General features: G+C 42.1%; 2 protein-coding genes across 5 annotated transcripts; both read right to left on the reverse strand.

The window, feature by feature from the left end:
• Positions 1-113: 113 nt before the first annotated feature.
• On the reverse strand, positions 114-6100 carry LOC112232253 (prothrombin). Its single transcript, XM_024399087.2, has 14 exons — positions 5939-6100; positions 5610-5770; positions 5400-5424; positions 5009-5080; positions 3585-3690; positions 3358-3491; positions 2870-3178; positions 2624-2734; positions 2401-2527; positions 1328-1495; positions 983-1156; positions 693-871; positions 451-521; positions 114-349 (listed from the first exon to the last, which is right to left on the reverse strand). Exons 1-14 carry the CDS (start codon positions 6012-6014, stop codon positions 194-196), a joined length of 1869 nt encoding a protein of 622 aa, XP_024254855.1. The 5' UTR covers positions 6015-6100; the 3' UTR covers positions 114-193.
• Positions 6101-6251: 151 nt separating this feature from the next.
• znf408 (zinc finger protein 408) lies at positions 6252-11236 on the reverse strand. 4 transcript variants are annotated; one of them, XM_024439882.2, is made up of 6 exons: positions 10956-11084; positions 9864-10084; positions 9699-9766; positions 9294-9562; positions 9026-9151; positions 6252-8929 (listed from the first exon to the last, which is right to left on the reverse strand). In XM_024439882.2, exons 2-6 carry the CDS (start codon positions 10074-10076, stop codon positions 7212-7214), a joined length of 2394 nt encoding a protein of 797 aa, XP_024295650.1. In that variant the 5' UTR covers positions 10077-10084; positions 10956-11084; the 3' UTR covers positions 6252-7211. The 4 variants fall into 4 exon arrangements, with proteins under 4 accessions (XP_024295650.1, XP_024295648.1, XP_024295647.1 ...); XM_024439880.2 differs by lacking the exon at positions 10956-11084 and adding an exon at positions 11189-11236 and having other exon boundaries at positions 6252-9151; XM_024439879.2 differs by having other exon boundaries at positions 6252-9151.
• Positions 11237-11293: the final 57 nt, after the last annotated feature.

Genomic DNA, 11293 nt, shown 5'->3' on the forward strand with positions numbered 1-11293 from the left:
AAACCTTGTGTAACAACATGCAGAATCCTAGTGGCAGTCTCAGATCTGAATTTAGTTTTGATTAATTTCTGTAAAAAGTATTATTGCTGAGTCTACGAGAAATAACAAGCAGATCATGATCAGGAACGCATGTTTATTTCCAATATTACATCAGTTTCCTTTGCATGTAGAGAAAAATGCGAAGAAATAACAATCAATCATCGTCATCGCCGCCTGTTTTGTCAATAACTTTCTTCATCCACCGTCTCATACGGAAAAGATGGGTGTAGAATCCATATTTCCCATCCCTGTCACATCCTTCTCCCCAGGACACAATGCCGATCTGGTACCAACGGTTGTCATCTGGGCTCTGTGAATGAGGATATAAGTCATTCTCATGAGTATATCAAATAAAGTGGGGGATATGCAAGACATTTAATGAGTGAAGTTTGTGTTTCTCTAGTTGTATACCTTCATGACAAAGGGACCACCGCTGTCCCCTTCACAAGCGTCACCAGTTTTCTGTTCCTCGGGTTTGAAGCCTGAAAAGTACATTGGCATTGCGAGGAAGCATCATACTAATGGTAACACCTGTGATTCACCAAATTGTTTATCAAGTCATCAATTCACTTTTGATTAACATATTGGATGGACTTGAGCTGCAGTATACAGCAATTACCACACTGAGATAAGAGCTGAGAACTGCTACTCACCAGCACAGAACATATTGTCAGTGATGCGGATAGAGGTAGAGTCTCTGCAGATATCCTGTTCAACGATGGGAAGATGGATCTGCTGGAGAACTGTGGGTAGAGACTTGGGGGAGGAACTCCATGTCTCATATAGGTTCCCCCAGCCTGTCACACGGCCTTTATAGCCAGCAAACATCAGTCTTGAAGGAGAAATCAAAAAAAGATGCTACCATTGCTAGTAAGGGAAAAAGCTCCGAAATGTTAATAATTCATATTTGATAATTACTGCTAGCTACGTTAAACTCTCTTACGTCTTAGCAACCTGCTTGGTTGGTAGACAGACAGGATGAATCTCATCTGTGAAAGCAATGGGCCTCCTCATGTGCAGCAGAGCAATGTCCCGGTTCAGGTTCTCCTTCCAGTTGTACTTGGGGTGGACAATTATCTCATCAATAGCCACAATCTTCTCTGTGCCCTTCTCAAACCTGGGATTAGGTTGAAATACGGTATGAGCCAAGAATATTTTGCTATGGCTATATTATTGTTTTGTCTTAAGTCTTATGGCATGTCATAGTTCACTGTTGAACTGTGCAAAAGTCAATGTGTGTCGCTTGTTTAATAAAGATAAAATGAGAAAATAGGAGATGGCCACTCACTTAGCTCTGTTATGTTTGCCAAGGCGGACCAGGATGTCATTGATGGTGAAGTTTTTGTTCCATGGTGGATAGAGGATGCAGTGGGCTGCAGTGAGGATCCACTCATCACTGATTAGACTGGCCCCACACAGCAGCTCCTGTGGGCTTTTCTTGTACAACATCACCTGCCTACCATCAAAGCATCCATGAATAACAGGTATCATCATTTTCTTCTGCCAAATTACATCTGTGCCTTTCTTTTTAGGCCGAGGCTGCGGATCTGACTTTTCCGGACTTGTGCATTTCTCACGGTCAATCGTGAAATGATAATTATTCAGGTTTTACTGGTGAAACGTCCATGCAGCATCTGCATACCAACCATTTGATCTCAATCAGATTCATGGGGATAAGCATTTAGATCTTCTTGAGTTTTAGGCTACCGTTTCAAAGAAGCCTACAGTGTTATTTTGAATTAATGTACAGTGAGTGTATTTTAGAGCAGATGGTGTTAACGAACTGTAGTATAGCCAACCTGTGTCGTGTTTCAATCAAAGCACATATTTTGCCTAGTGGTGCGCTTTTGAGTTTTGGCCACATGAGGAAAAAAAAGACAATTTGATCGCAATCATCCTAAAATATCAAAAGAAATTAGGTGGTGTTTTTTTGTCTTAGAGTAACGTTACTGTGCTATTATATTTGGTTATGCTATGTAGAATAGGCTACTATCATTATGTGATCTTGAAGACATCGATTCAGCTTTGATCTAACTTTATTAAAACGGGCACCATTCGCCAGAGTAGCCCTGTTGTCTATGAGTAGAACAGAGACTGTGTGCAAAGTAGAAAACCTCGCATGTGCAAAAGCTTCGGGGGCCCTTGGCTGTCTGGAAGAAAGGTGCAGAAAAGTCAGATCTGTAGCCACTCCATTCTTTTAAATTGGGCAATGCATTGATAACCCCAAAACACATCCTCTAAATGACAGACACACAGATAACTTCCTTTCCCGCACCCATGACGACCATGATCCTAAGTAGTAGTCCTACGTAAATGCAATAGAATGCATGTGGTGTTTTGAATATCTATTAATTTCATTACCATGGTGCACTGGCCACTTCTGCGTCAATCCCTTTAACAATACGGCCTCCTTGGTAGGAGTCAATCAGTTCTTGCTCTCTACCATCCTTCTTACTTATCTTCTCAAACATGGGTCGCTCTCCGCACACTGAAAACAAAGTCATGAAATAGACTCTTTACTCCTCTGTTTGCCGTACCTTACACTTTATGTAAAAAAAATCCTAACCAAAATTATACTACTTACCCAGCTCTCCACTGCCAAAGCTCCGAGGGCTGAAGAAGGATTGTCTGGGCCCAGAGAGTGTTGTCCTTTCCCTTCCGCCAGCCGCCTCCTCATAGTTATCTATTGGGTCATCTGAAAGAGAACAACAGTCCAGCACTCACAGTAAAGAGCATTTATGATACTTGTCAGATATCCTTTCCCCCCCCCCAGTGTCCTAATATTTTAAGTGAATCGTTTAAAACTGGAAAAAGTGTTGAAACAGCTCACCACACATCTCAAGGTCACAGTAGTCCACAGTGGTATTTCCATGCTGGTCCACATAGCACCAGGGTCCCTCCATATCTCCGTCAGGGTTTCTACAGTGGTTCGTCACAAGTTTGACCTCTGGGATGAAATTCTTCCTTTTGCTGAGTGCCAATGCCTTTGGGGAGGCCCAAGCCAGACACGTTTTGCCATTCATGGTAACTGAGAGATCACCTGTATAATCCAAGCCATTGTTGGCCAGGCAGTCCTTCTTAGTGTACTTGGCTTTCCTATCCACTGTAGCAGATACTTTTGGGGGTACCCAAGGCTCACCTGTAAGGGAACAATCACAATAGAGGACCACTAAGACATACTGCAACAAGCAACATGCTCTGCACTTTGTTGTTGAACAAGGAGGCATATAAACCACCAATTGTCAGTGTAAAAGTACACCTAGCTCAGCAACAACATGCAACCAAATGTTGGTTATTATGCAAGTAGTGAAATCATACCACATTTTGGGACGGTGCATTGCTCTCTCCTGACTGTGGGATCCCTGGTGAAGCACCAAGGTCCTTCAGGAGTTTTGTCTGGGTTCCTGCAATAGTTCTCATACAGGGTCTCATCCAGCGAAGAATTGAACTCCCTAAGAAGAGATGTTACCCCTCAGCAACAACACATCACGAATGGAACAACTTTGAAATTACGTTCCTCATGTTATGGGGTCAATAATACATACGTAATTCTGTGTGGGAAGTTACTGCGCCAGTACTGGCATGTTTTTCCTGAGGAAGTAGTGGAGATGGTACCGTTGTAGTTCACACCATTGCCCACTGAGCACTCTCCTGTAAGATGCAGGCCCACATAATATTTGAGAAACAGGATGTCCTGCTCAAAAAATGTATCTTTACATTATAACATTTTCCTGGTAGATTCCTCACACTTTTTAGCTGATTTCAACACAAACATTAACATTCAGTCAATCAATCATTGACGTACAGTGGCTTGCAAAAGTATTCATCCCCCTTGGCCTTTTACCTATTTTGTTGAATTACAACCTGTAACATAAATAGATTTTTATTTTTATTTCATGTAATGGACATACACTAAATAGTCCAAATTGGTGAAGTGAAATGAAAAAAAATAACAATAAAAATAGGCAAGGAGGGCATTTATCAGAGAGGCAACAAAGAGACCAAAGATAACCGTGAAGGAGCTGCAAACCTCCACAGCGGAGATTGGAGTGTCTGTCCATAGAACCACTTCAAGCCGTACACTCCACAGAGCTGGGCTTTACGGAAGAGTGGCCAGAAAAAAGGCCTTTTCTTAAAAAATAAAATAAGCAAACACGTTTGGTGTTCACCAAAAGGCATGTGGGAGACTCCCTAAACATATGGAAGAAGGTACTCTGGTCAGATATGACTAAAATTGAGCTTTTTGGCCATCAAGGAAAACGCTATGTCTGGTGGAAACCCAACACCTCTCATCACCCCAAGAACACCATGTGGGGATGTTTTTCATCGACAGGGACTGGGAAACTGGTCAGAGTTTTAGGATGGCGCTAAATACATGGTAATTCTTGAGGGAAACCTGTTTCAGTCTTCCAGAGATTTGAGACTGGGATGGAGGTTCACCTTCCAGCAGGACAATGACCCTAAGCACTTTGCTAAAGCAACACTCGGGTGGTTTAAGGGGAAACATTTAAATGTCTTGGAATGGCCTAGTCAAAGCCCAGACCTCAATCCAATTGAGAATCTGTGGTATGACTTAAAGATTGCTGTGCACCAGCAGAACCCATCCAACTTGAAGGAGCTGCAGCAGTTTTGCCTTGAAGAATGGGCAAAAATTCCAGTGGCTAGATGTGCCCAAGCTTATAGACACTCCAAGAGACTTGCAGCTGTAATTGCTGCAAAAGGTGGGTGTTCAAAGTATTGACTTTGGGGGGGTGAAGAGTTATGCACGCTCATGTTGTTTTTTTTGTCTTATTTCTTGTATCTTCAAAGTGGTAGGCAATGTTGTGTAAATCAAATGATACAAACCCCCCAAAAATCTATTTTAATTCCAGAATGTAAGGCAACAAAATAGGAAAAATACCAAAGGGGTGAATACTTTCGCAAGCCACTGTATTTGAAATGTGCAGTGTAATCAGGCCATAATTATTACCACTGGCATCAATACACCCTCTCAATTCTTTTATACTGTCCTTGGCTCTCAGCAGTGAAGTGCCTTTGCAAGCTGTGAAGAAGACAGAGCAAGAATTAGAAAACATGAGGAGATACTTGACTCTACATGCTTATAATTGCCAAAGCCGATATTAATGTTTGTTTTTTAAGCATAAAGAGCATAGCATGTGTGGGAAGAGCAAAACGTGTGGGGTCACCGACACGGGGGCTAAAGCCTGTTCCTCAAACAAGTTGACTCACATCTCAGTTGCACTTTGTTCTGGTTCAATACCATCTATTTACATTGGGTGTTCTGACTGATGATTGCATATTCCATGGATAAGGTTTTGATAGAAAACACACGTAATAACGAATAAAAAACAAATACTTACCCAAATAGGTGGCCCAAAAGGCCTTCTAAATTAAGAAAGATCAATTTAGACAGTTATTTGGGGAAAAATACTATAATCATACTTTATTACACAAATAAACATAGTGTTACCCAGGTAAACAGAAAGCTCATGATTTAGTTACCAGTATACCAAGGTGAATATTAATGTGCTTTGCATGATACTTCAATCGAACAAGCCAGACATTCTCACCGTCTTGTCAGGCTTTTCAAAGACTTCACGGGCTTCTTCATGGTCACAGATCTCCTCGATGCACTCCCGTTCCAAGTTCCCAGGTTTCAACTCCTCAAGGAAGGAATTTGCCCGTTTAGCACGGATAAAAACCTGTGAGGCCTCCTTGCTGTTAAGAAATACTATAAACAAATATTTGATAACTCAACCTATTGTTTAGTGAAATTATAACTGAAAATAGCCTAATTCACATCAAGGAGTAACAATTTAAGGAGTATACATTTTCAGAATATCGATATTTTGAAGCTTGCTTTTAAGCTTTCAGGGCTGGTAAATAACTGGTATCTTACCATTTTCACAAAGGGTGATCTGAAGAGTAGAAGAAAATAGTAGAGTGAAAATGAGAGTTGCGGGTATTCGACCCATTGTTGCGGATGGTTAAGACAGAACTCCTTGCAAAACCTAGGACATCACCAAACCTTCTCACCCCCTCAAAATCCAGTACTCATTGAAACCCCCCACTTTCTGTTACATTGAACCACCTGGTTAATATTGAACCACTGTACTAAGACTGACTAGGGGCTGCGCCTCCCACCTGGGTCATGTCAACAACAGAAAATTGCACTCAGTATTTCCATTAAAGTTTCAACTATTACCTATAGCCATGGATACGCTTTCCACACTATGTCAAGAATAGCTTTCTCCATGGTTTATTTTCTGTCAGAGCCTACTCATGGATTACTTTATTTAAAAAATATGTTTGCTATTAAGTCATTTACAAGAGGAATATCAAATGATAAAGACAAAGGCCATGTCAAAAACACACACAATAAATCAACCTTTTAAACACTGCCATTTCCTAATTTAGAGTATGATATAGTGTGTGCTGCATAAACAAGCATAGCAAACACACAGTAAAGTTGCTCCAAACCAGAATATTTGCTGATTCAGTCTCGGACTGTCCCAACCATCTAAATATTTGCACCCAAATATTGAATGACGCATTGGATAAAGAGTGAATGATCAAAGTCGTGTTCAAAAACACCTACAACTGTTGTAAAGCCTCCACAGAGGTACTTCTCTATTTTAATTGGAGTCTTCAACAATAATGATCGTCTTGTTGATGGACCATATTTACAACAGTGTATTAAAATACAGTAAAGCTATTTAATAAGCCTTCATAAACATTCTCTAGACATCAAATATATTTTAGTCAGATAAAAAAGAAAATTATTCATGAGGATTTCTCTTTGTAACCATTAAGATATTTCCTAAAATACAGGGGCAGGTAGTTTTAGTACAGTCCTTGAAAAGAACATTTGCTGTAGATAGTGGCTAGGCAAGATCCACCACAGATGTGAGTCAATATTTGCTGATATCTTTAACTCGTTGACAATTATGGCTCCCTTCTCCAGTAATCTAAATGGAGTATCCTGATGGTGATAACATATTTTATATTCATGACAAATGTATTTTCCTACTAAGTACTGCTTATTGTCTTCTATTAGGTAAAGTACATCTAGCAGGCAAAACAACATTTTTTTCTTCACATCCTTGGTTTTATTTGAAGATTTAAAAAAAATAAAAACAGCAACAGAAAGCAAAACGGTGTGACTTGCAGTTTTAAACTCCTGTTTCTATCTCTATTGTCTCTGCCACAGAGCTCAGTCCATCCTCTCCCTGTAGAATCACCAGGTTGCTGTGTGTTTTGTGCTCCCTTACCACAATGCACTTATCATTAGAATCTGAGACAACTATCTCAATGACATTCTCATTTAGCTGGATCTGGCCCAAATCCTGTTCCAACCCTTCCTCTATTACCACAGAAGATATGGCATTATCATGATACGAGTCATAGGTGCTGACAACAACCTCCCCTGAGTTAGGCATGGCTAAGTCTTCAATGGCCTGAACATACACTACTGTCTGACTCTCCATGTTCTCTTCAGTGACATCAACCCATGGCTTGACCTCTGTCTTGCGAGGGGTCTTTCTAGGTCTGCCTCTAGCAGGGGCAGAGTGGCTAGACTCCAGAGCTGCCAGAGCGTCAGCTAGCTCCCCAGATGTCCGATCTTCTCTCTTTTTATGGGAGAGCTGGTGGCGAACCAAGCTCTGCATTAGCGTGTAGCCAGCACCACATGCCTGACATTTGTAGGGCTTCTCCTCTAGGTGGGACTTCATGTGCCGGCGTAGCTTGGTGGCCATGGTGTAGGCCTTCCCACACACCTCACACTTGTGAGGTCTCTCCCCTGTGTGTAAACGTTCGTGGGCCCGCAAGGTGTGGGGGTCCCGCAAGGCTTTGCCACATATAGGGCAGAGGTAGACTTCCCCTGTGTGTGATATGAGGTGTCTGCGGAGTTCAGGCACCTGTGAGAAGTACTGATTACAATGGTTACACTTGTAAGGCTTTTCCCCTGTGTGGATGCGTAGATGCCCCAAAAGGTTCCCCCGCTGTCGGAATGTCTTACTGCAGTGGGGACAGGCATAAGGCCGTTCTCCTGTGTGCAAGCGCATGTGATTCCTAAGGGAGCCCGAATTGGCCAGTTCTTTATCGCAGACAGGGCACTTGAGCTTAGGAGCATGGTAATTTTCTTCCTTGGCGCGGTGGGCCTCCCTATGAATACGTAATGAAGGCCGGCGGGCAAAAGCCTTCCCACAGATATCGCAGACAAAAGGCCTCTCCCCTGTATGAAGAACTTCATGCTCCTTCAGATCCCGTTTCAGGCCATAGCTCTTGTCACACTGCTGGCACTTGAATGGCCTCTCTCCCTTATGCATCAGAAGGTGGGCCCTGAAGTTCTCTTGAGAGCTGTAATTCTTACCACACTCTGTGCATAAGTAAGGCTTTAGGTCCGAGTGAGTGAATTTGTGCTTCTTCAGGTGACAGAGCTGAAAGAAACTCTTGTCACACTCGTCACATGTATACCTCCTTTCCCTGATGTTAAAGAGGTCTGGAGCTGTCATAAGCTCCTCCGGGTCTTTCTTCCCCCCTTTGTCACTATCCTTTGGGATTTCATCTGCGCTTATATTTTCTCTATCTTTTATGTCTGTTTCTTGGCAAGCTTGCCCATTTTCATCACCAACTCTGGACGTAACCTCCAATGTCACTTGACGATCCAGATATCTATTTTTGCACCCTTGAAGACGCTTGTGGATGCAGCTGACTAATGAATGCACCTTCCTGGGTTTAGCAGCCAGTCTGCAACTGGCCCTGACCACCTGTGGCCCATGTTCCTCCTGGGGATTTCTTACCACATTACCTGGTTCTTCACTGCTCTTTGGAGGCTCGTCTGCAGGACTCACAAGTTTGTCCTCATTAGAGCATGGCACATTGGTTATTTCTGGAATGAAACATTCTGTTTTTATTATTTTGCCTGAGTCAACTTCTCCATTCTGTTCCATTGTTTTATCACCCCTGGAATGAGAGTCTCTCACACCTCTCTTTTTCATTTTGTAGATAAGAGGTTTGGTCCTTTTGATTCCAGCCTGGCTTTTCTCCTCCGCCACTATCGACCCCAGTGGAGAAGTTGACATGTCTGAATCTTCAGTGTGCTCCTCAGGCTCTGTAAGACATACACACATCTTCCACGTAACATTTCGGAAACAACTATCGAAATATAAAATGTCATCATTTCATAACATCATCCTTATTAGTAAAAACATTTATTAGTTAGTGTGTATTAAGAATGTGGGTGTCAGGCTTACCTGTAAGCTTGAGCTCTTGCTCCATGAAGTTTACACCTGGGGATCTATCCTCCCTGGACTTGCGAGGTGTAACTTGTTTGCGAGGTTTGCCTGGTGTTATTAGTGACCCTCCTTGGCTTCCATCGTGTTCCGGAGGATCAGCTAGGAAACTCCAAAGCAGAAGTTCTGTCCCTGGGTTGATGTCTTTGCAGGCCCTTAGACAGAGACTTCCATCCACCTCATGAACAGTAACATTCTGTTCATCCTTTCTCCTTGCATTACAGGCAAATCTGCATAAAACAAAGAGGGTTTCTCTCTCCCAATGACCAAATTAAATGTGACAGTAATGTTAATGTGTTTGATACAGCTGAGCGCTACAACAACAAAAAAACATTGTGTTATTCTTCTTTACCTAGAGACACCTACCTAATCCAATAGCACCTGTCCCAAAGATGCCCCTTGATTATTGTCTGATATGCTTCTTCCATCAAGCTCTGACGACAACAAATGTGTTACATTCAATACACTTGCAATATTATAGAAACTTGAGCAAGTGTGTGCCTCCGCCATCACAACCACTCTGATACACACCTCTGTAAAGTCTTCACTTTGGTCAAAAGTGTTGCTTTGGTTTTCCACACCCAGAAGCATCCCTTTCTGCAGTGCATGTCCTACACACCAGAGCCCCAACTGGCCATCATTTGCTAGAGAGGGGCCCACTGTCAGTCCACGAGGAACAGCATTCAGCACACTGTGTAGGAAGTCCTGGTTTAGGGATGGGCCCCTCATACCCAGAGAGTCCATCCTACTCTCTGTAGCCACAAAATGTAGAGACTCTTAAAAATGCAAATGTTTTGAACGTCGTTTACAATGACTAGCTTACAATGGCACACAAAAAAATGCACGTTTTGGATGTCATTTACAATGACTAGCTACATTGGAAGTATCTCCTTGATTTGTGTTTCAAGCTGTCATTGATACAGTACTTGTATAATGTGACACAGTACTGTATACGAAACAGCAGCCACATGTACATACAATAGGAATATAGCTAGCTGAGCTTTATGGCCATCATTGATCAATAATTGTGTGTGACATGCATACGTGATTGCGTGGACCTGGCGGGTGGCAAGCTTTGTCGTGACAACCTATGTGTACATGCGCCGACAAGGCAACACATCTCAGTGCTAATGTAAGCCCCTGTCAAAACCATTAGCCAACGTTAACAGAATTTTCTCACTAACAAAAGTTGGCCTGCTTAACTGGAAACAGTACACGTCGACAAGGGACCGTGAGTAAGTTTGTCAATGAATTGTGACACAGGCAGTCAATTATTATGAAGAAGCACAAGCCAACTATTAACTGTCGAGCTAGCAAGCTATGCTTTCAGTAGCTAACGTTAGCTCGAACAGGCTTGAGTATATATCAGAACTCTAGAAACAGTGGTTATTTAGCTTGATAGCTAATTAACGAACGTTAACGCTTTTTTAATTTGTTCTCGGTGTCACTGATGATGCTAACTAACAAACTCAAGCACCTGTTTTTGCTACCATGCATGCTACATTGTTGTTGTCTGGCTAACCAGTCGACGACAGTGTGAACATGATACTACGATTAGGATATCAAACATATTTCAACTGGACGTTCGATTCGCGGCAATAACACGAAAATATTTTAACTAACTCAGGATTTCCACAGTGTCTTGGCCAATTTGTATCACTCGTTTTTTCCATTTGAAAACTCCGGGAAAATCATCGTTCTCCAGCCGAGGACAGAATCCGGAAGTCCTCAAGTTCCTTTCTATCGAAACATTCCGACAGGAAATGTGTCATTTGACCCACATCGTAAATGCTATATTTATTCTAATTAGAATGGTTAAAAAGCCAGATTTAGTCATGGATCTTTAGCTATCGTACCTTGCTGCTTTAGGTTTTTTCCAACTTCAACATATATTTGTCAGCGGCAATAGGAACTCATGTACGTTATCTCGTAGAGAGCAAGTGCCGTGGTCCCATTTATGG

Source organism: Oncorhynchus tshawytscha, linkage group LG12 (assembly GCF_018296145.1).
Source record: "Oncorhynchus tshawytscha isolate Ot180627B linkage group LG12, Otsh_v2.0, whole genome shotgun sequence".
In the NCBI taxonomy this organism is placed as follows: domain Eukaryota; kingdom Metazoa; phylum Chordata; class Actinopteri; order Salmoniformes; family Salmonidae; genus Oncorhynchus; species Oncorhynchus tshawytscha.

Coding starts and splice junctions, on each gene's coding strand:
- znf408 (XM_024439880.2), bottom strand. CDS start 10,076: ATGGACTCTCTGGGTATGAGGGGCCCATCCCTAAACCAGGACTTCCTA. Junction 9,767..9,863: donor AAAGTGAAGACTTTACAGAG/GTGTGTATCAGA, acceptor TGTTGTCGTCAG/AGCTTGATGGAAGAAGCATA. Junction 9,152..9,293: donor GCAAGAGCTCAAGCTTACAG/GTAAGCCTGACA, acceptor TATGTCTTACAG/AGCCTGAGGAGCACACTGAA.
- LOC112232253 (XM_024399087.2), bottom strand. CDS start 6,014: ATGGGTCGAATACCCGCAACTCTCATTTTCACTCTACTATTTTCTTCT. Junction 872..982: donor ACCAAGCAGGTTGCTAAGAC/GTAAGAGAGTTT, acceptor TTCTCCTTCAAG/ACTGATGTTTGCTGGCTATA. Junction 350..450: donor GTGGTCCCTTTGTCATGAAG/GTATACAACTAG, acceptor CCTCATTCACAG/AGCCCAGATGACAACCGTTG.